Source organism: Saimiri boliviensis, chromosome 6 (assembly GCF_048565385.1).
Source record: "Saimiri boliviensis isolate mSaiBol1 chromosome 6, mSaiBol1.pri, whole genome shotgun sequence".
Taxonomy (NCBI): domain Eukaryota; kingdom Metazoa; phylum Chordata; class Mammalia; order Primates; family Cebidae; genus Saimiri; species Saimiri boliviensis.
Genome location: NC_133454.1, coordinates 132,258,924 through 132,281,304, shown reverse-complemented (window position 1 = coordinate 132,281,304; position 22,381 = coordinate 132,258,924). Strand labels below are relative to the sequence as shown.

General features: G+C 57.0%; 1 protein-coding gene across 1 annotated transcript; it reads left to right on the top strand.

Moving 5' to 3' along the window:
• The first annotated feature begins 2,484 nt into the window (after positions 1–2,484).
• On the top strand, positions 2,485–6,298 carry MRGPRG (MAS related GPR family member G). Its single transcript, XM_003943303.3, has 2 exons — positions 2,485–2,577; positions 4,393–6,298. Exons 1-2 carry the CDS (start codon positions 2,523–2,525, stop codon positions 5,289–5,291), a joined length of 954 nt encoding a protein of 317 aa, XP_003943352.2. The 5' UTR covers positions 2,485–2,522; the 3' UTR covers positions 5,292–6,298.
• Positions 6,299–22,381: the final 16,083 nt, after the last annotated feature.

Here is a 22,381-nt window from a genome sequence, read left to right as displayed (position 1 = left end):
GGGGTGGCACGCACACACCGACAGTGCTCACTCCATGGCCGCAGTGTGGCCGCCTGCCCTGTGGACATCGCCTGTAGCTGCCGGAACAGATGACCACACGTCAAGGGGGCGGCAGGGCCGTGCTCCCCAAAGGCTCTAGGGGTGGGTGCTTCCTCGCCTCTTCCAGCTCCAGGTGGCTCTGGGTCCTCCCTGGCCTGTGGCTGTGTGACCCGCGCTCGCCTCCAACCTCACATGGCCTCCCCCTGCTCTCCAGTGTCCCTCCTCTCCCTTCCCATATAAGGACACTTGTCATTGGATTTGGGGCCCATACAAATTCTCCAGGATGAGCTCGTCTCAAAGTCCAGCCATCTGCAAAGGTCCTTTTCCCCAGTCAGGTGCCAGCAACTGGGACTAGACACGCGGGCCACGCCGTGGATGGGGTGGGCTCTGGCTCAGTCCTCCTCCAGCTCTGGGAACGGCTGCTCCCCTGCCCCACCGAGGCTCCCTCCATGCCCTGCGCCTGCACCAGGCCCCTCCCAGAGAGAATAAGACGAACTGAAGCCCAGCCTCGGGGGGCCGACGCCCATGCTCCACAGGGGACACCTGGCCAGGTGAGAAAGCCAGCGCACGGCCTGGGTGGTGGGCAGACCCGAGGAGCGGCTGTGGGAGGGGTTGGGTCGGTGGCTGCCTGGGCCCGGCTGGGGCTGGCCAAGCTGCATGGATGTCCCTCCAAAGAGCTTCACACTTCACTTCGAGCTGCCTCAGACAACCACCCGTGCCCAGCACTGTTTGAAGTGCCCCATAGAAAGTGACCCCAGAAGCTAAGGCACCCCACCCCACAATGGCCCTTAGATAGGGGAAACCCTCAGGGGCCGGGGTTGCAGTCGCTGCCTGAGACCTGGGTTACAAGACAGCCCTGCCCCGCTCCCGGGCCCTGCCTGGCTGGAGGGTCTGCAAGGACCCAGAACGTTCCAGCTCTCATGTTGTGGTTGTGTTGCTGACACCGAGCTCCCCGTCCCACCCGACGGTGAGGTGGCCAGGAGGGTCCCAACTAAGTTAATAGAATGCTCCAAGTTTCACTCAAACCGGAGGCGGGTGAGGAGAGGCCAGGTGACACAGCAGGCTTGGGCAGTGACCCTGAGGCGGGGGTGGAGCCTCGAGGGGAGAGGCCCTGGGGACCAGCGAGGACCAGCATCTGGGGTGGAGCTGGCAGGAGGCGCCCCTAGGCCATAAGGGGCCTTTCAAAGCCAAGCGCAATGTTGGAAATAGATGTTCGGTGCCAGGAAGAAAAATGAGCACTGAGACAAAGGCCCTTTCAGCAACGCAACGTATACTTCCTGGGCTGCAGGAAGGGTACACTCCCTGGTTCACTGTACAATGAACAAAGGAACACACACAAATTTATCCCTCACACATCTGGGGTCGTCCTTACCGCTGTGTCTGATCTCCATTGGCTGGAGCCAGACCTCACAATCTAAACTAAAACCCAATAGGCTACAACCTAAAAGTTTTCTAAACAGGTGAAAGCAATGGAGATCTGGGACACACCTGTGAGCACGTCCGGCACAGAGATCTTGGTGAAAGTACAAGGACACAGAACGTACTGCGTGCCTGTAAGCATGGCGTGTCTGACAGCTACATAGGATAGGGCTTCACAAAGTTCTTAGCATATTTATTCTTTAACAAGAAAGGGAACTTGGAAAGGAACTTTTCTGCTTCCCACGTGAACAGTGCTGGTGGCCGGGTGCTGGTGGCCTCCGCCTAGAGCTCCACAGACCTCGGATTCGTGCTTCAGAAGTGATTTCTGAAGCCAAGTCTGTTTGAGAAACTTGAGGAGAAACATCATCTTTATGACCTAATTTCTGACTTGAGCTAACACACTCTGCACCCCAGTTGGGAGCTGTGGAATGCAGTCTGTGAAAGGAAAAAGTCTCTCTGCTCTGGGGCAGATGGGTGGATGGGGAGGGGGTCCCTTTAGGAGGTTGGGGGGCCACCTCTCAGACCACCCACAGAAACACTGGTCGGCTGACCCATCACGGGAGCCAGTCCCAAGCCTGGGCACCCAGGCACCAAGCTGTCCGTAAGCGATCAGTCAAGTGAAGGGGGAAACTGAGGCACAGAGAGGCTAGGTCATTCTCTCAAGGCCACACAGCCAGGCCTCTGCCCACAGTTCTAGGCCCCCTGTGCCCACAAAAAACCAAAGGTTGGCAGGAGTAGCCCAATATCAGTGGGGCAGCTGGAAGGTGCTCCGGCCTCCCTGGGCACAGAGGGTCCCCATTCTGCTCCCTCTCTCCAGGTACCAGGTGAGGGGGGCAGAGGGAGGGTGCTTGCCTGGTGCCTCCAGTTTCCCCTGCCAGCCGGGCTAAGGAGGAAGGGAGAGGCAGCCCACAAGGAGAACATCTCTGTTTTAGCTTATTCCTGAAATTTCTGTGAACAGTGCCACACCCTGCCTCTTCCAGGGAACTGGCTGGGTGCCCTCCATCCAGCCAGCTGCGCCCCAGAGGACATAAAAGGATTTAGGAATCAGAAGGAGCCTCCAGGCCATGAGTGCTGGTCTGAGCAGAGAAGGGCCTGAGAGAGCGGGGCAGCCTGTCACAGGTGAGAAGGCTCTGTCTGCCCCCCCACACCCCAGGTGAGGCACTGGCACCCTGTCCTACCCTCTGCAGTGGCCTCTGCTCCCGCCCTGGCTCCCAGGTGATGGGGCTGGCTGGGATGTCTGGATTTCCTCTGGGAAGGGAAGGCAGAGCTCGAGGGCATTGCTGGAGCTGCCGGGCAGGTGGCCCGTTCTGATAGCAGTGAAGACGGCCCTCCTGCTGCCCTGCCACTACTCTCTGTAACTCTGTCTCCGGAAACGGAGCCCACCTCATCCCAGCACACGGGGCCAAGCGCTGGCCCCACCCCCACCCCTCAGACTCCGAGTCGGGCCAGAGCACAGCCAGGAGAATCTGGTTAGCTCCTCGGGGAAACTGAGGCTCACGGAAGGGTGGGAACGCCCGGCCGCGACGGTCACCACTGCAATCCAGGGTCCGGCCAAGGTCTCCCACTCCCCGTGGCTGGGCCCAGAGGACAGGCCACCATCACCGTGTGCCCGGCCACGACAAGCCACAGGAGCTGAAGCCCGAGTTGAAAACCCTTCCCACCCGAATGGGGACAAGGACAAAGAAGGTGCCGGGCGGAGGGGGGGTGGGCTCGGGCATGAGGCAGGGCTGGAGGGGGTGGAGGGGCTGCCGAGGGCACAGGCCCCTGAGAAGGAGCAAAGCCTTGAAGGAGGGCAGGACCGGGATCAGCGAACAGGTGGGAACACAGCCAGGCAAAGGGGCCTGTTCGGGGCTCAGCCGCCCGTGTCTTCTCTGTCTCTCTGTGTCTCTTCCTGTCTCTGTCTGTGTCTGTCCCTGTCTCTCCATGTCTCTGTCTACATCTCTGTGTCTCTGTCTCTCTCTCTCTCGTCTTCTTTCTCTCTCCCGTGTCTGTCACCCCTGACGCCCTCACTGTGGAGCCTGGGTCCCGACATGTGTCCTGGAACTAAGAACAGGACCCATGTGGGTCCTGCGGAAGGGGCCGGCTGGAAGGGAGGGACCACTCGGAAACCCTCGGTGGCTCCGCTGAAGCTTCTGGCGGCCACTCTCTCTGCCCCAAGATCATCCTCGGTGACGCTGGGCCTTGCTCCTTGCAAGTGGCTGCTTGTACCCGCCCCTCCCCTTGTGTCAGCGGCTCCCGGAGAGGCCCCAGGGCCCTGCCACCGCCACCAAAGCCCCTCCCTTGGTTCTAGGCTTCAGAGCAGCCTCCCGCGTGCACCCCCAGCAGCGTGAACCCGGGATTCAGCCCCTACTCAGGCCAGGAGAGGGCAGGGGAGGCTGGGGGCTCCCTCCAATTCCTCACACCCCCACACCCCGTCTTCACTCCTCAGGCCACCTGAAGCCTCTGCCTTTGGGCACTTACTTCCCTGGACACCTCCAGAGACCCTCCGGGGAGGGGGACTTCCATAGGAGGCCGGTCTAGGCCCACTGGTGGGAGCCCCTTGAGGGTCCACCGTGGAGAAGCTCCTGCCTCTGTGGGAGGAGGTGGGCCCCACCGATGGGTTCCCCAAGCATGCCCCTCTGTCTGCAGAGCCTTGTCTGGCACATGGCGGAGGGTGCAGCATCACCCTCACCACATCCACGGAGAGACGTGGACATCTTTTGAGCACCTTAGTGCACCCTCCAGGAGCCCAGGGCCTGCCCGAAGGCATGGGGAAGCATGAGGCACACCTGGCCCCACGTGCAGAGGGCTGAGCCCCGGCTGAGGTCCCGCCGCGGGGAAGGGTGGTCTGGGGCTGCACCAGGTGGGCACCTGCAGGGCCACAGATGCCGCTCCCTGCACCCCCAGCAGGTGCACAAAAGACGCCTGAGGACCACGTCTGTCTCGGTCTCGCAGGTCCCTCCCCAGTGCCCTCCGAGCCGGCCAGGATGTTCGGGCTGTTCAGCGTCTGGAGAACCGTGGACAGCGTGCTCTTCTACCTGACGCTGATCGTGGCTCTCGGGGGGGTGGTCGGTAACGGGCTGGTGCTCTGGAATCTCGGCCTCCACATCAAGAAGGGGCCCTTCTCCGTCTACCTGCTGCACCTGGCCGCCTCGGATTTCCTGTTCCTCTCCTGCCACATGGGCTTCTCTGTGGCCCAGGCTGCGCTGGGCATCCAGGACACGCTCTACTTCGTGCTCACCTTCCTGTGGTTCGTGGCGGGGCTCTGGCTGCTGGCGGCCGTCAGCGTGGAGCGCTGCCTCTCCGACCTCTTCCCTGCCTACTACCAGGGCTGCCGGCCCAGACACACCTCGGCTGTCCTCTGCGCCCTGGCATGGGCCCTGAGCCTGCCGGCCGTGCTGCTGCCCGCCAACGCCTGTGGCCTGCTGCGCACCAGCATGCGCCCCCTGGTCTGCCTGCGCTACCACGTGGCCAGCGTGGCCTGGCTCCTGCTGCTGGCTTGCGTGGCCTGTGTGGCCGGCGTGGTCCTCTTTGTCTGGGTGGCCTGCTGCTCCACGCGCCCTCGGCCCAGGTTCTACGGCATCGTCCTGGGCATGCTGGTCCTGCTCTTCTTCTGTGGCCTGCCCTTGGTCCTCTACTGGAGCCTGCGGCCCCTGCTGAACTTCCTGCTGCCCATCTTCTCCCCGCTGGCCTTGCTGCTGGCCTGCGTCAACAGCAGCTCCAAGCCCCTCATGTACTTGGCATCGGGCCGGAAGCCTGGGAAGCGGGACCCGCTGCGGGCGGTGTTGCGGAGGGCCCTGGAGGAGGGCACTGGGCCGGGCACTGGGATAGTACTGCCCATGGGCCGCTTATAAGTGGGCTTGCCCTGCCCACAAGGCCTGCCAGGAGACACCCACCCTCGCCAGCCCTGTACCCAGAGGATTCCAGGGCCGGGAGGAGCCCCGCCCACCACCTAGCTCTTACCCTGAGCACCTAAGGGCTGGACACAGCTGGGGAGACTTGTTCCTGACCAGCCCCCAGCCAGGCCTGCTGAGGGTGAGGGCGGCAGGGAACCGGAGCTGGAGGGAGGTTGGGCCAGGTGGGAGCAAGGAGCAGAAGCCTCCTGAACAGGGGTGAGGACAGGCACCACACCCCCAGGCCCCGCCCAGCTCTCCTCACCCAGCCCCTCCCACCCTGCTGCACCTGAGTCACACAAGAGAAAACTGAAGTAAGAGCCAGCCCCAGCCCACGACAGGGGGCTGCTGGACGGGAACACCGGCCTCCAGGCTCCTGCCGCCCTCCACGCCGCCTGCTGGCTGAGGCTGTGATTCTCTCACTGCACAGTGTGTGTGTGGGGGAACTGCTCCTTGCTCCCCACCCCCCATCAGCCATCATTGTCCTGCCCACCCCACGTGGGCTGCACGCAGGGCTCCGTCCCCCTCTCGGAGGCCCAGGACTTGCAGGTGCCCGATGTCACCAGCAGAGGCCACCAGGTGGCGCTGCATCTGCACAGAACAGACCCAGACCCCGGGGGGCAGGTGCCTCCCTCGTCCCCTCCCGTCCCCTCCCACACCTGCCCCACTGGGCCTCTCCCGCGCCCCCAGGGCCATCCACTCTCCGGGGACTCACGTCTCCCACCTCTGTTCTCACTGTCCCTCCTCAGCCCTGGGTCGTCTGAAGCTTTTACCCCCAGGGCTTGCTTTGGAAAGAGGGGGAGAGAGAAAGGGGCTGAGGGAGGGGGGAGGCGAAGCCACACTTTCAAAGCACAAATCGTTTGATGCGTTTTCTGTCCGTTAAATAAAATACTTTCTGGTCATTGTTAAAATATTCAAGCTCTACGGAAAATACTAAAAAGATAAATCGCCAAAACTTTTTCCATCCAGATGGGGACCTTTTTGGGGAAAAGCACCCCAGTCATGTATTTTTTTTTAAAATAAAGACTGCAGAAATGTTCTTTTTTGCCCAAATGAAGGCATTCAATGGGCGCTATTGAAGCCGGGTGGGATGTTCTGCAGCCGCCTTTGAATAAAGTTGTTCTTTTTCCACCAGAAAAGTAATAAGTTGCTCACTTATGGGAACTTTGAAGAATGTTCAAAAATGGAAAGAATAAAAGCTTATATATAGTCCCCAGTCTCCCAACCCAGAGACACGTGCCTTTGCTGGTTTTTCTTCCTTCCCTGGGATGAATATGGTTCTGGCCACGCCAAGTGGCCCCTGCCCCCTGCCTACTGCCCCGTCCCTGGGATGAACATGGTTCTGGCCGTGCCAAATGGCCCCTGTCCCCTGCCTACTGCCCCTTCCCCAGGATGAACACGGTTCTGGCCACGCCAAGTCCCCCTGCCCCTGCCCACTGCCAGTTCTCCCCAGATCGTGCTCTTGGCAGCTCAGCAGGGAGTGTGAAGTGTGGGCACTGTTAGTCTGAAGGCCATCTGGTAGGCTCAGGAGGAGGGGAACCCAAACCCTGGTGGCCAGGGGAGACAGGCTTTGAGGTGCAGGGTGGGAGGAGTTGTTCATTCTTGTAACACTTCACACAAGACCCCAGGAACCATGTGGCCTCCTTCCTGAAGATCTGGAAATGAGATAAGGGTGGGGACAGTTTCAGAGGTGAAATGCTACAGGATCAGTCCCATCCTCCCAGCCCAGGATATAGCTGCAGGGTCCCCTGTGGGGCCATCCATCTGTGTGCAGCAGCGGGACAGGAAGGCAGCTGGCTGCTGATGGTGTCTGGAGCGCATGACAAATAGCCCAGTCTAGACAGATGGAGAGTGAGGGGACTCTGCCCCGGCACCACTGCTGAGCCCAGAGACAAGCAGGTTGTGTCCTGGGCCCGGAGAAGCTGCAGCCCATGGAGGGACACGGCTGCCCTGGGCTGGTCGGGGCCCAGGCAGCCGCAGAAGCTGGACTACAGCCCAGGCAGAGCTGTGCTCCCATACTGCCCACTCTTCTCTAGCTGGGTGACCTCCAGCGTGTCACCTGACTGCTCTGAGCCTAGGTCTGTGAGAGACGTCAGGGCAAGCTCTCCTTGCCAGGAAGGCGGGGAATCCAGGCCTTGGCAGAGGCCGGCCCACCTGAACCTTCAAGGCCAGACACATCGCCTGTCCCACCTCTGCAGAGCTCCAAATGTGTCCTGCCCGCCCTGACCTTGGCACACCCACAGCACTTCCTCCTGGTGTCTCTGCCCCGGCACCATCTTGCCCAGCCCTCAGGGGCCCGTCCTTGTGATTGCCTGTCCTGCTCTGTGATGCCCAGGGCTTCCTGGCAGCAGATGCTGAGTTCTCAGCTCCTCTAGTGTGCACCTGCCCTGTGGGCACCCATGGTGACCCCTGTGTCCGAGCAGCCCCCGGCACAGCCAGCACCGTCCAGTGCGTTTCCCGTGTGCTTCCCGCCCCTGCTCATTCGCTCCTGTTTGCCTCTTCAGTGACCTTGTCTCCCTAGGACAGGCGTCCCCAAACTTTTTACACAGGGGGCCAGTTCACTGTCCCTCAGAACGTTGGAGGGCCGCCACATACTGTGCTCCTCTCACTGACCACCAGTGAAAGAGGTGCTCCTTCCTGAAGTGTTGGGGGGGCGGATAAATGGCCTCAGGGGGCCGCATGTGGCCTGCGGGCCGTAGTTTGGGGGCGCCCGCCCTAGAAGGTGAGTTCCATGTGGGCACAGAGCCAGCAGCCAATTTGCCCCTGTCTCCCTGGAAGTGGCAGGTGAAGTGGCTTGATGAGTGCTTGTCAAATGGGTGGGCAGGTGGATGGATGGCTGGATGGATTGTTGGATGGATGGATTGTTGAATGGACAGATGGATGATTAAATGGATGGATGGGTGGATGGATGGATGGACGGATGATTGAATGAATGGATGGATGGATGGATGGACAGATGGATGGACAGATGGATGGATGGATGGATTGTTGGATGGACGGATGGATGGATGGATGGACAGATGGATGGACGGATGGATGGATGGATTGTTGGATGGACAGATGGATGGATGGATGGATGGATGGATGGATGGATGGATGGATGATTGAATGAATGGATAGATGGATGATTGGATGGATGGATGGATTGTTGGATGGACAGATGGATGGATGGATGGATGGATGATTGAATGAATGGATGGATGGATGGATGGACAGATGGATGGACAGATGGATGGATGGATGGATTGTTGGATGGACGGATGGATGGATGGATGGACAGATGGATGGACAGATGGATGGATGGATGGATTGTTGGATGGACAGATGGATGGATGGATGGATGGATGGATGGATGGATGATTGAATGAATGGATAGATGGATGATTGGATGGATGGATGGATTGTTGGATGGACAGATGGATGGATGGATGGATAGATGGATGGATGGATGGATGATTGAATGAATGGATAGATGGATGATTGGATGGATGGATGGATTGTTCACAGACATCACTAAGTCAGCTCCACGCTGGGCACTGCACCTAGTGCTCGAGATGTGGACCTACCATATCTGACCCCTGTCCCCAGTGAGCTTGGTGTCTAGAGAAGGGACAGATACAAACACAATTCAAAGACAGCATGCTGAGGGTGCACGTGGCATACAGAAGCCTTAGAGCCACCATTCGTCCCAGCTCGTCCTCAGCGCTCCCAGTTCTCAGCTGTGGCCCAGCGGCCTTAGTGCCCCCTTTAGTGGCGAGGGCCCAGTTGGACGTTAAATCATCTCATGGCCCTGATTTAGAGGAGCAGGAGGGTCACATGTCCCCACTCAGAATGCAAAGGAGGCTTCCCGGAGGTGTGGTGTCTGCGCCTTCCAAGGGCTCCGTGGGCGAAGAGGAAGCGGGGGCCGTCTAGCAGGGCTCTGTCAGTCTAAGAAGAGCCTTGAAGAACAGGCAGAACACTCCCAGGGAAGCGGCGCCAAGGCAGACTCGGGCACAGAGGCGCACCCTGGGCGCCATGAGGAAGAAGGAACCCCGACGCCAAAGCGCGATAAGGAAACCGAGGCGGCCAAAGACACAAAGGGGAGAGGAGAAAGGACAGCGACGAAGGGCGTGGCTTTTACTCGGTGGCCCTGCAGGGAGTTGCAAATGGATTGCACGCAGGAGAGGGATCATATCAAACATACGTGAAAGACATCAAACTGACAGCCGAGAGGGGGCCGAGCGACGGGGGAGGGGGTCCACGCTGGGCAGGGGACACACAGGAGGCTGTTGCAGCAGGTTGGGGAAGGGGGAAGAGCTGGTGCAGCCTCCAAAGAGGACAAGGGCAGGAAGGCTGCAGGGGAGGATCTGAGGCCTGGGGGAGGGGGAGGCTAGAGTTTGCAGTGGAACAAGGTCAGACCAGGAAAGGAAGAAGTCAGGAGGCTTCACAGAGGGAAGGTTAGGAAAATAAAACACAGGCACCTGCCGAGAAGTACAGAAGGACCGGGATCCTGAGAGGGGCTGTCGGTCCTGAGAGGGGCTGTGGGTCCTGAGAGGGGCTGTGGGTCCTGAGAGGGGACTGCGGGTCCTGAGAGGGGACTGTGGGACCTGAGAGGGAACTGTGGGTCCTGAGAGGGGACTGTGGGACCTGAGAGGGGACTGTGGGTCCTGAGAGGGGACTGTGTGGGTCCTGAGAGGGGCTGTGGGTCCTGAGAGGGGACTGTGGGTCCTGAGAGGGGACTGTGGGACCTGAGAGGGAACTGTGGGTCCTGAGAGGGGACTGTGGGACCTGAGAGGGGACTGCGGGTCCTGAGAGGGGACTGTGGGACCTGAGAGGGAACTGTGGGTCCTGAGAGGGGACTGTGGGACCTGAGAGGGGACTGTGGGTCCTGAGAGGGGACTGTGTGGGTCCTGAGAGGGGCTGTGGGTCCTGAGAGGGGACTGTGGGTCCTGAGAGGGGACTGTGGGTCCTGAGAGGGGACTGTGGGACCTGAGAGGGAACTGTGGGTCCTGAGAGGGGACTGTGGGTCCTGAGAGGGGACTGTGGGTCCTGAGAGGGGACTGTGTGGGTCCTGAGAGGGGACTGTGTGTCCTGAGAGGGAACTGTGGGTCCTGAGAGGGGACTGTGGGACCTGAGAGGGGACTGTGGGTCCTGAGAGGGGACTGTGTGGGTCCTGAGAGGGGCTGTGGGTCCTGAGAGGGGACTGTGGGTCCTGAGAGGGGACTGTGGGTCCTGAGAGGGGACTGTGGGACCTGAGAGGGAACTGTGGGTCCTGAGAGGGGACTGTGGGACCTGAGAGGGGACTGTGGGTCCTGAGAGGGGACTGTGGGTCCTGAGAGGGGACTGTGGGTCCTGAGAGGGGCTGTGGGTCCTGAGAGGGGACTGTGTGGGTCCTGAGAGGGGACTGTGTGGGTCCTGAGAGGGGACTGTGGGTCCTGAGAGGGGCTGTGGGTCCTGAGAGGGGCTGTGGGTCCTGAGAGGGGACTGTGGGACCTGAGAGGGGCTGTGGGTCCTGAGAGGGGCTGTGGGACCTGAGAGGGGACTGTGGGTCCTGAGAGGGGACTGTGTGGGTCCTGAGAGGAAACTGTGGGTCCTGAGAGGGGACTGTGGGTCCTGAGAGGGGCTGTGGGACCTGAGAGGGGCTGTGGGTCCTGAGAGGGGCTGTGGGACCTGAGAGGGGACTGTGGGTCCTGAGAGGGGACTGTGGGTCCTGAGAGGGGCTGTGGGTCCTGAGAGGGGACTGTGGGTCCTGAGAGGGGACTGTGGGTCCTGAGAGGGGACTGTGGGACCTGAGAGGGAACTGTGGGTCCTGAGAGGGGACTGTGGGACCTGAGAGGGGACTGTGGGTCCTGAGAGGGGCTGTGGGACCTGAGAGGGGCTGTGGGTCCTGAGAGGGGCTGTGGGACCTGAGAGGGGACTGTGGGTCCTGAGAGGGGACTGTGGGTCCTGAGAGGGGGCTGTGTGGGTCCTGAGAGGGGGCTGTGTGGGTCCTGAGAGGGGACTGTGGGTCCTGAGAGGGGACTGTGGGTCCTGAGAGGGGGCTGTGGGTCCTGAGAGGGGGCTGTGTGGGTCCTGAGAGGGGACTGTGGGTCCTGAGAGGGGACTGTGTGGGTCCTGAGAGGGGACTGTGGGTCCTGAGAGGGGGCTGTGTGGGTCCTGAGAGGGGACTGTGGGTCCTGAGAGGGGACTGTGTGGGTCCTGAGAGGGGACTGTGGGTCCTGAGAGGGGGCTGTGGGTCCTGAGAGGGGGCTGTGTGGGTCCTGAGAGGGGACTGTGGGTCCTGAGAGGGGACTGTGGGTCCTGAGAGGGGGCTGTGGGTCCTGAGAGGGGGCTGTGTGGGTCCTGAGAGGGAACTGTGGGTCCTGAGAGGGGCTGTGGGTCCTGAGAGGGGGCTGTGTGGGTCCTGAGAGGGGACTGTGGGTCCTGAGAGGGGACTGTGTGGGTCCTGAGAGGGGGCTGTGGGTCCTGAGAGGGGACTGTGGGTCCTGAGAGGGGGCTGTGGGTCCTGAGAGGGGGCTGTGTGGGTCCTGAGAGGGGACTGTGGGTCCTGAGAGGGGGCTGTGGGTCCTGAGAGGGGGCTGTGTGGGTCCTGAGAGGGGACTGTGGGTCCTGAGAGGGGGCTGTGGGTCCTGAGAGGGGGCTGTGTGGGTCCTGAGAGGGGACTGTGGGTCCTGAGAGGGGGCTGTGGGTCCTGAGAGGGGGCTGTGTGGGTCCTGAGAGGGAACTGTGGGTCCTGAGAGGGGCTGTGGGTCCTGAGAGGGGGCTGTGTGGGTCCTGAGAGGGGACTGTGGGTCCTGAGAGGGGACTGTGTGGGTCCTGAGAGGGGGCTGTGGGTCCTGAGAGGGGACTGTGGGTCCTGAGAGGGGGCTGTGGGTCCTGAGAGGGGACTGTGGGTCCTGAGAGGGGGCTGTGTGGGTCCTGAGAGGGGACTGTGGGTCCTGAGAGGGGGCTGTGTGGGTCCTGAGAGGGGACTGTGGGTCCTGAGAGGGGACTGTGGGTCCTGAGAGGGGCTGTGGGACCTGAGAGGGGACTGTGGGTCCTGAGAGGGGACTGTGGGTCCTGAGAGGGGGCTGTGTGGGTCCTGAGAGGGGACTGTGGGTCCTGAGAGGGGGCTGTGTGGGTCCTGAGAGGGGACTGTGGGTCCTGAGAGGGGGCTGTGTGGGTCCTGAGAGGGGGCTGTGGGTCCTGAGAGGGGGCTATTGACAGCTGGCCCTGGGATGGGAACAGGGGCTTATCACACTTGGAGAAAGGACACCCCAGGGGGCCGATGGGGAAACCCTCAGGTCTGCATGTCCTATGTTAATCTCGAAACAGATGCAGATGGCGAGCGATGGTGATCAAAGTCCATTTTGTGTGTTTCCTTCCAGTGGGCATCCACCTGCCCTGGCAAGATCCCCTTTCCGCCTGGATTGCATTGGCCTCTGCATGGCAGGTCAGCTGGCTGACTTCCGGACTCAGTTCTGTTGACTGCTCTGTCTCACTCTCCTTCCGTCAACGCCCTGCCATCTTCATTACTGCAGCTTCATGTTAAGTTACGAAATCCAGTGGTGTTACTCCTACAATTTTATATTTCTTCTTCAGGACTTACATTTCTTTCCTTTTTTTTAGATCTAGTCTGGCCCTTGTCACTCAGGCTGGAGTGCAGTGGCACAATCTCGGCTCACTGCAACCTCTTCCTCCCTGGTTCAAGCGATTATCCTGCCTCAGCCTCCCCAGTAGCTGGGATTACAGGTGTCCACCACGACGCCCAGCTGATTTTTGTGTTTTTAGTAGAGATGGGGTTTTATCATGTTGAGCTCAAATTCCTGACCTCAGGTGATCCACCCGCCTTGGCCTTGCAAAGTGCTCGGTTGACAGGCGTGAGACACCACGCCCAGCTCGTGATTTAAATTTCTATATAAATTTCAGAATCAGCTTGACAATGTATCCAAATGTCTACTGGAATTTTGACTGGGATCGCGTTGACTCTATACAATGACTCTGGATAAATTTATGGAGAATGGACGTCTTGGCAATACTGAGTTCACCAATTTATGAACATGGGTTTTCTCTGTGTATTGTGGCCTTCCTTCATTTCTGTCTGCTGCCTCTTGTAGTTTTCATTGTAGGTGTGTTATACATTTCTGGTAAAATTTATTGCTGGTTCTTTAAGGTTCCCCAATGCTATGTTAAAAAAATCTTTTATTTGCTATTTCCAGTTGCTCATTGATCACTTGTATATTGTTTGTATGTTGACAGTTTGTATTACTTTTGTATACTTTGATTTTTTTAAATATTTATCTGACAGCTGTCCTGTGAACTTGCTAAATTCACTTATTTTAATAGTCTTTCTGAAAACTGCTTAGGATTTTCTGTGTATACAATCATATCATTTTCATGACATGAAATAATTATTATAAATACTGAATAATTATTGTAAATAATAATTAAAATAATCCGTGATGATTAATAGTTATAAATAATAAGCATTAGGAAGAATTTTAATAATTATAAATAACACATGACTAATAGTTATCATAAATAATAATAATAATTAGAAATAATTTTACTCATCCCTTTCTGGTCTTCGCACTTTTTTTTTTGTTTATATCACTCACTAAGAACTCCCATACAATGTTAATCAAAACAGTAAAAGTGGACCGCCTCACCTCGTTCCCAGCCTTTCAGGAAGGTCCTCCCTGTTTTACCATTAAACATGGGAGCTGCAGGATTTTTGTGTGTGCCCCTCATCATAGTGATCTGATTCTATTCCTAATTTTCTGACGTTTTAAAATCACTGAGTATTGAACTGCATCAACTTTTTGTTCTTTCATTTATTAAGGCGACCATGTGGTTTGTCTTTTTGTTCTGTTAATGGGAGGAATTACATGGATTTGTTTTCAAATGTTAACTCTGTATTCCTTGGATAATCCCCACTTGGTTATAATGTATTATCCTTTTCATATACTGGTGGATTTGATTTTAGAATATTTTGAAAAGGGTATTTGCATTTGTGTGCACGGGAGATATTGGGGTCTCATTAATTTTCTTGTGATGTCCTTCTCAGGTGTGGGCACCAGTTATTCCATCTTGCTCAACTCTGTGTAGGAGTTTGGATAAAACCAATACTGTTTCACCAGTGAAGCCAACTGGGTTTTTGTGAACAGGTTCTGAAATGCAATTTCAATTTCTTTAACAAATAATAGGGCTATTCCGATTCTCTTTTTCTTCTAGTGTCAGTTTTGTTTTTCAAGGAATTTGTCCACTTCATTTTATCTGAGTTTGAATTTGTTAGCATAAAGTTGTATACGACATCCCCTTATTAATCTTTTATTGTCTATCACTATCGAATTCATATATCTCTTTTTTATTTTTACTACGGGTGCTTTGCATATTCTCTTGGTAATTCTCATTAGGGCTTTATCAATTTTAGTAATCTTTTCATAGAACCACTTTTTATTGATTTTTCTATGGTGTTCATCTGTTTTCTATTTAATTAACTTCTGTTTATCTGTATTATGTCTTTCCTTCTAATTCATGAAGGTCACATTTGTTCTTCTTTTTCTGGATTTTTGAGTTAAGGAGCTTAGATCATTTCTTTTAAATCTTTTCTTATAGACTGAATAACACTCCCTCCAAAGATGTTCACCCACTTGTGATACAGAAGCACTCCATATGAAAGTACTGATTACCCAAATAGGCATTTTTTTCATGAGGCAACAATATGCCACCTACAAGAAACACACTTTAGATTCAAGGGCACAAATAAGTTAAATGTAAAAATATATAAAATGAGGCTGGTCATAATGGTTTATGCCTGTAATCCCAGCACCTTGGGAAGCCAAGGCAGGAGGATCACTTGAGCTCAGGAGTATGAGACCAGCCTGGGCAACATAGTGAGACCTTGTATTAAAAAAAAAAAAATTAGCCAGGTGCAGTGGTGCACAACTGTAGTCCCAGCTACTTGGGAGACCAAGGCCAGAGGACCCCTTGAGCACAAGAGATCAAGACTGCAGTGAGCTGTGATCACACCACTGCACTCCAACTTGTCTCAACAGGTTAAAAAAAGATATAAAATGATATTCCATGTAAACAACAACCAAAAGACAGCCAAAAGGGCCATAATAATATCAGTCTAAATAAACCTTAAGTAAAAATAAAAATTGCTACTAGAGACAAACAAAGACATTCTACCACCATAAAAGGGCCAGTCCGAGAGACACCACAACTATAAATAGACGTGCTTGTGGTGGGCTGAAAACAAAGTCCTCCTAAAACATATCCACGTGCTAACCCATGTAACCTGTGAATACGGCCTTCTGTGGCAAAAGGGACTTTGTAGCTGTGATTAAATTAAGGCTCTTGAGATGCATAGATTGTTTTAGATTCTCTGGGTGGGCCCACAGTAACCTCAAGTGTCCTTGTAAGAGGGAGGCAGGAGATCAGGGTGAGCAGGAGGAATGGTGAAGGAAGCAAGGGGCTGGAGCGCTATGAGGATGGGATTTGGAGCCAAGCAAGGCAGGCAGCCTCTGGAAGCTGGAAAAAGCAAAGAAGGGCCTCTCCCTTAGAGCTTCCAGAGGGGGTGCAGCCAGCAGACACACTGGCTTTAACCTGGTGAGGCTGGTTTCAGACTGCTGATATCCAGGACTGCTAGATGATAAAGCTGTGTTGCTTTAAGTCACTGAGTTTACGGTCATTTGTGACATCAGCAACAGGAAACGCATACAGCCCACATCCCTTCCAGCTTCTGCCTGCTTTTATTTGGTATCCTATATCTTCAAAAGGTTGCTTTTGATTCTTCCCAGTTTGGTTATTTAATAGCAGCAGGGCTGTTCTCTGTCAGCTTCTCTGCCATCACCAGAAGCAGAACTCATGTTACCCTTTCTAAAATGAAAAGGATATTCTTTGCTTCCAAAGCACGTGGAGCCCCAAGGGTTTGCTCTGTACCTATGTCACAGGGTGTGTGGGGGTTAAATGAGAAAATTCACCGCACAGGGGCGTGACAGGAAGCTGGCATGAATGGGGCCTTCAGGCATGTTGGTTATGGTCAGAAGAATAAAAGACCTGCAGGCCTGGCATTTACAGATGAACCCACAGGACTTAATGACAGGCTGGGTTTGGGGTGCTGGGTACAGGCTGCTCCTGAAACGTCCCCCCATTCTTTTCTCTTTGTCAATCAGCGCCTCCTCCTCCATGCAGCCACATGGACAAGCCAGTTTCTCTCTTCTGCTGACAGCTGTAGAAGTGTAGTCCCAGGCAGGAGCTGAGGGTTTGCAGAATAAATAGATGCTGGTTCTAAACTGTTCTGAGGTCCAGGGATGCACTGTGCCATCCCACCTGCCTGTGCTGCCCTTGCACTGCGTCCTGGCATCCCACCTACTGGCTGAACTTAGCCAGCCACAGCCTCCCGGAGACCCATCCATCTGCACTGGATCCCCTCCAGCAGCTACAAACCCCACAGCAGGGGCCCTGAGTAAAGACCCAGCTCCTCCATATCGTGTGGAGCTGCTGCCAGAAGACACTTGATACCTCGAGACCACCTGGCATCTCTAGTGGGCATCAGAGAGACCCCGTTTGGCCAGAGAGCTCACCAGATGCATCATAGCAAAGGGCAGACCCTCACGGGCCATCCCCCTGGGCCAGAGGTCGGCAATTGTTGACCCGCAGACCAAACCAGTGGAGCCTGCGGACCTGCACTTGGCTGGCATTCAGTGATTACAGTCTTGGCATTAGCTGCCAGCACAGAACAATGAGAATATTTTCCATTAAAATCCAGCTTTCTAGCCTCTCCTCAACATCAGAGGCTGGCAGACCTGGGTCTCAACACCACCTGGCTAAAGAGGAGGGTTTGCAGAGAGTCTTGGGCGCCAGGCAGACAGGCCCTCCACCCCCGGGACCCTTCTCTACTGTCACCCTGAGTTCCAGGTCACCCATCCCTGTATTGCGCTTTTCATTTCTAGACTGAAGATAAAATTGAGTGGGGTTTCTTTGCACCATTTTTTTTTTTTTTGTGAGAGTGGGGAGAAACAGATTCAGAAGCCTCACGTTTCAGGAAAAAATAGGAGCTGGCCTATTTCTTTGTGGGTGTAATGAGTAGGTCACAAGATGTGTCTGGCACTAAATCCCCCTGCCAGGGTAAGAATTCAGCCTCCTCGGTCTGGACCCCACGCTTCTGCAATGGAGACACTGAGGCCCAGGCAGGGCGAGACCGGCCCCAGGTCACACAGCCAGGCAGCAGCAGAACTATGCCCAGCAGCGGTGCCTGGGAGGCCGGGTATCAGCCACGCCCTCCTCTGACTGGTATGTGAGCACCTTGGTGACGCTCAGAGCCACAAGACCTGGGCTCTGATGAGGACGTGTGTGTTTCAGTCTGGCAGCGCCTGAGGATCTAGTGGGCTCAGGCCTGCTAGAGATGGGCTGTCCCATCCCTGTCCCCCAGACACACGTGTGGGGCTCCAGCAAGGGTGGCAGGTGGCCTGTAGCCGGGCTAATGGCCTGGAAAAGGCTGCTCGCGGGAGGGGGGAGGCGGCTGCAGAGACACTGAATAAGAATATTTGACAGTTTCCCGCAGGGAGCCAGGCCCAGTCTCGCCAAAGAGGCCGGGAACCCGGAGCAGACAGATGGAGCTGTCCCCTCTGCAGCCAGCCAGACTGGCCACGCAAGGTTTCCTCCTCTTCAGCACGTCAGCACGAGGCTGCTGAGCATATGCCCAGGGAGAGGGGCCAAGCCCCTGCACAGGGCAGCCTTTTGGAGCTGATTTGCAGGCAGAGCTGTCCCCACACCCAAAATATCGCCTCCACTGTCTCATGAAATCTGAGATTCCACCATTAATGTCACGCTTTGGGGGTAAGGTGAGACAGATGGAGCCACCAAATTAGAGAGCGAAATGGCAGGTCCCACACATGGGCTGGGACCAGGGCTGGCCAGAAACCATGAGTGGGAAGACCAGGTTTGCAAGGTTAAGTGTCACCCCAGCTGCTGTGCTGAGGGGTAGTGGGGGCCAACGGCCTCTGGGAGAGCCGGGTCAGTGATGCCACCTCACATCAGGTGCTTGACATGGCGCCCATTTCTCTTATCACCTCACTGCTATCACCTCACCATTGTCATCTCACTGCCATCGGTATCATCACCATCTTCATCACCCTCACCATTACCATCATTATCACTCTCATCACCACCATCACCACCATCACCATCATCACAGTCACTACCATCATTACCATCACCACCACCATCACCATAATACAATCACCACCATCATCACCATAATACAATCACCACCATCATCACCATCATCACCACCATCATGACCATCACCATCATCACCATCACTACCACCATCACCACCATCATCACCACCACCATCACCATCACCATCATCACCACCATCACCATCACCATCATCACCACCACCATCACCATCATACAATCACCACCATCATCACCATCATCACCACCACCATCACCACCACCATCACCGCCATCATCACAATCACCACCATTACCACCATCATCACCACCACCACCATCACCACCACCATCACCACCAGCATCACCACCATCACCACCAGCATCACCATCACCACCATCACCATCACCACCACCACCATCACCACCACCATCACAATCACCATCATCATTGTCACTCCTCCTTCTCTACATCCTCCTCAAAGTATTTCCAACTCTCTGCCAAGGAAGAAGGGATGAGGGAGAAAACATGCCACCCATCCCTTCTCCACACTCCATGCCTCGGCCCACAGCCAGCTCTACGCCACCTCCAAGCACCTCGGCGCACGCTTCTCACACCCAAGCAGCCTCCTCCGCTGCTCAGGCCTCCAAATTCCCAGCTTTGACCCTGTCAGTTTTTACATCCTGCCCTGACCCCAGCCTCCCTGGCAGGTGTACTCACTTGTTTCCAAGTTCAGGTGCACTTGGAGTAAGGGGCCACGTTTCTACCTTGGGGCTCCCAGGACTGGGCACAGGCCTGCCAAGGCTCAGCCACTGCCAAACAAAAGTGGGGGAGGGAGAGGGGAGGGGATCAGAGGGAAGCCAGAGGAGGTGGGGGATGGAGCAGGGAAGTGGGGGAGGAGGGACGGGGAAGGAAGGGGGAGGGAGGAGAGGAGAGAATCGCAGAGAAAGGGAGGGGACAGAGAGGAAGGAAGGGAGGAGAGCAGGGAAGCCAAGGAGGAGACAGGAGGGAAGGGAGAAAGAGAGAGGACAGGGTGCCTGAAGAATAGACCGAATATCTGCTCTTGGCCCAGACTCCGAAATTCCCTGGAAAGTGAAAATTTCCCAAGCCTCACAAAGCCTAAGGGCCACTGACAATCCCTGTGGCTCTCTGAGGGCCAGACAATAAACTGCCTGCTCAGCTCAATAAAAGGAGGCCAGATTCACAGTGAACCTCCGCGTGTTCCTGTTGATGAGACTAGCAGGTTGCCTCTGTTCCGCGATACCCTAAAGACACCCTCGGTGTCCATCGAATCACAGAGGATGCTGTGGCCGAAGTCCATTGCAAGAACTCCCAACTCTGGAACTCGGGGCCGGCGAGCCCTGGAGAAAGCCGCGCTGCGCCAGCTCCGGCCCCAGCACCTGTCAGTGAGCTCCCGCGGCTGCCGTGGGTGTGAAAAGACGCAGGATGGGCCGCTGTGCTGTGTGCTGTGGGCCAAGCCCTTGTCCCTCAGACCTGCCAGACGGCACTCCCGCCCCTTGTGGCTCCTGGGTGGTGGCCATCAATCACCTTGTTTCCTTATCGGTGGGCACGACGCTGGCGATGACCCACACTCTGCTCGGTGAAGTTGGTGGCATCTGGAAGCTTCCAGCTGGCCCTTCTGGCTTCTATGAGTGCACAGGACGTCTATCCCGTTGGGTTCTCTGCTGGGGCCAGACGGGGGAGAGGCCATGCAGGGACCTTGGAGGCACGCTCCGTGGCTGGGGTGGGGAGCCCCGGCCCTGGCCAGTGAGTATGGAATGTTCTAGAATGTCAGGATTCCCTGAGATGGACGAGATGAAAATGGAAAGGACAGATGATGTCACAGGGACAAGCCCCTTACTGCACTGCACCTCCTCCCCACATCCAGCCCCACAGAGAAGTCTCCCTCTGCTTTAGCTGTCCCAGCTCAGGGGCACGTGGGCCACCCTCCCTCAGGGACCGAGGACCAGTCAGTGGGCCTCACCGAGACTCGGTGTCCACATCTGTCAAATGGGGAACTGGGTGAATGGCAGGCCGTGCTCTGGTGAGATCGAATGAGAGTGTGTCACTGCCTGCGCTTGGTGAGCCTGAACACACGCCATGAACCGGGCTTATAATCACCTTCCTTACAGAAATCACCTCCCCGATCCCCACGAGGTCAGCACCGGGCAGCTGAGTGGCCATGCCAGCAGATGTTCACAGGACGGTTCCCCACAGAAGGGGCGGGGGCCTCTCGGAGCCCCCTCCAGCCCTGGCTCCTGCGGCTGCAGCCGCTTCCAACACGCTGAAGTGCTCTTGCTGCATCTGGCCCCGCAGGAGGCCCAGCTGTGCTGAGAGGCTGGCCCTGCCCCACACCGGCACATAGGAGGCACAGATGCCCACAGCAGAGGCCGGGGATGGCTCAACCAACATATTCCCGGAGCAAGGGAGAGGCTCTGAGATGGCCCATCCACAGGCACCCCCGCCTGCGGGCAGCCTCCGATCACCTATGTGCTGGGTGCCTGGGTGCCTGCAGCGCCCTGGGCCCAGCCTCCATGCTCCTCCTCCCAGCAGAGACTTCCTGGAGCTACAGGCATTCCCTGGGGATGGTGCACCTGGGGGGCATGGGCGAGAGTTGGGTTGGGCTGGGAGGGAGCAGGATGCCCGGGCAATGGGAAATGCTAGGATACAGAAAGTCAGTCTGAAATGGGGGGTGGGTGGGCAGCTAGCTTGCGGTGTGGCCCCAGGCCGTTGCCCACCATCTCTGCTCTGCTGCACCTCTCCTTGAAGTGAGAGGCCACGGGTGGTCCTGAGGTGCCGCGGGGGTCTTCCTGGCGTTCCTCAGTGCAGCGTTTGCTTCCCACTGCAATCCCTAAGTGAGCCCGCCACGGCGACAGAGCTGTTCCGAGGTGTTAGGTAACAGCAGCCTGTACAGCTCCGGGACCGCAGCGGCTGCAGCCAGGTCCGCCTGGTGCCCAGAAGGCGGCTGCAGCAGCAGGTCCTGCAGGGAGGGACACTGGCACCCCAGGCGTGCGCACGCAGGTGTGGCTGTGGGTGCAGCTCCCATGTGCGTCTCCTGGGCGTGCCCTGAGAGCCACTGTTGCCTGCAGTGACTCTCCCACCCAGCCTGGCTCGCTGTCCTGAAATACCCACCCGTGCCCAGGGAGTCTTGGATACTCCGTTTGGAGCAGCCCGTCAGCTTGGGAGGGAGTGGTCGAGCCTCCGGCACAGCCCACCCGGACAGGCGGCAGAGCAGAGCAGGCACAGGACCGTTCGGAGGAGGGACCACAGCCTTGCCCCCATGCCCTGCTGCACGGTGAGTGCCGCCCCTGGGCAGCCCCCAGCCCGTCACCTGGGAGGCACGCGCCATCTGGGGAGGGGGCTTCCTTTCTCCAAGGGGCCGCAGGGCTGGTGGTATTGGAGGGGACGCTGGGGAGGAAGCATTCAAGGGTCTGGAATTGTGTGGTGGGGAGGAGGCTGGAGCAGCTTCTGTCTGGGAGTGCAGACCACCCCCCCAACCCTGCCTCAGCCAGTTTTCTGCCGACTTCTTTAAAGTTCCCGGGGGCTGGCATCTTGGCTAGCGGGGCACTAGCTCTGCCTGGACACCTTGCTCCCCACTGACCCCCGACAGTGTCCAGCCTGGTAGGAGCTGGGTGGGCAGGCAGGGCAGGCAGCAGGCTCCAGGGCAGCATCGGAGGTGCCCCCAGGGCTGGGATGCTGCATTGCACCCATATCCCAGCACCCTGCTCCCTCCTGGCAGCACCGACATCGCGATGGTGAGGGGACTGCGCAGCCCCCTCCACCTCCAGGGGTGGGACACCGGAGATTAGGACCCAGAAGCAGCCCTGCATCCCCGCACGGTCACTTCTGAAGCATCCATTCGCCGCCTGTGCCTTTGACTTTTGAATTCTTTCCTCACAGTTTT

Bases quoted from the DNA above. Each gene is read 5' to 3' on its own strand.
- MRGPRG (XM_003943303.3), top strand. From the start codon at position 2,523: ATGAGTGCTGGTCTGAGCAGAGAAGGGCCTGAGAGAGCGGGGCAGCCT. The intron at 2,578-4,392 runs GTGAGAAGGCTC...TCGGTCTCGCAG, and splicing joins AGCGGGGCAGCCTGTCACAG to GTCCCTCCCCAGTGCCCTCC.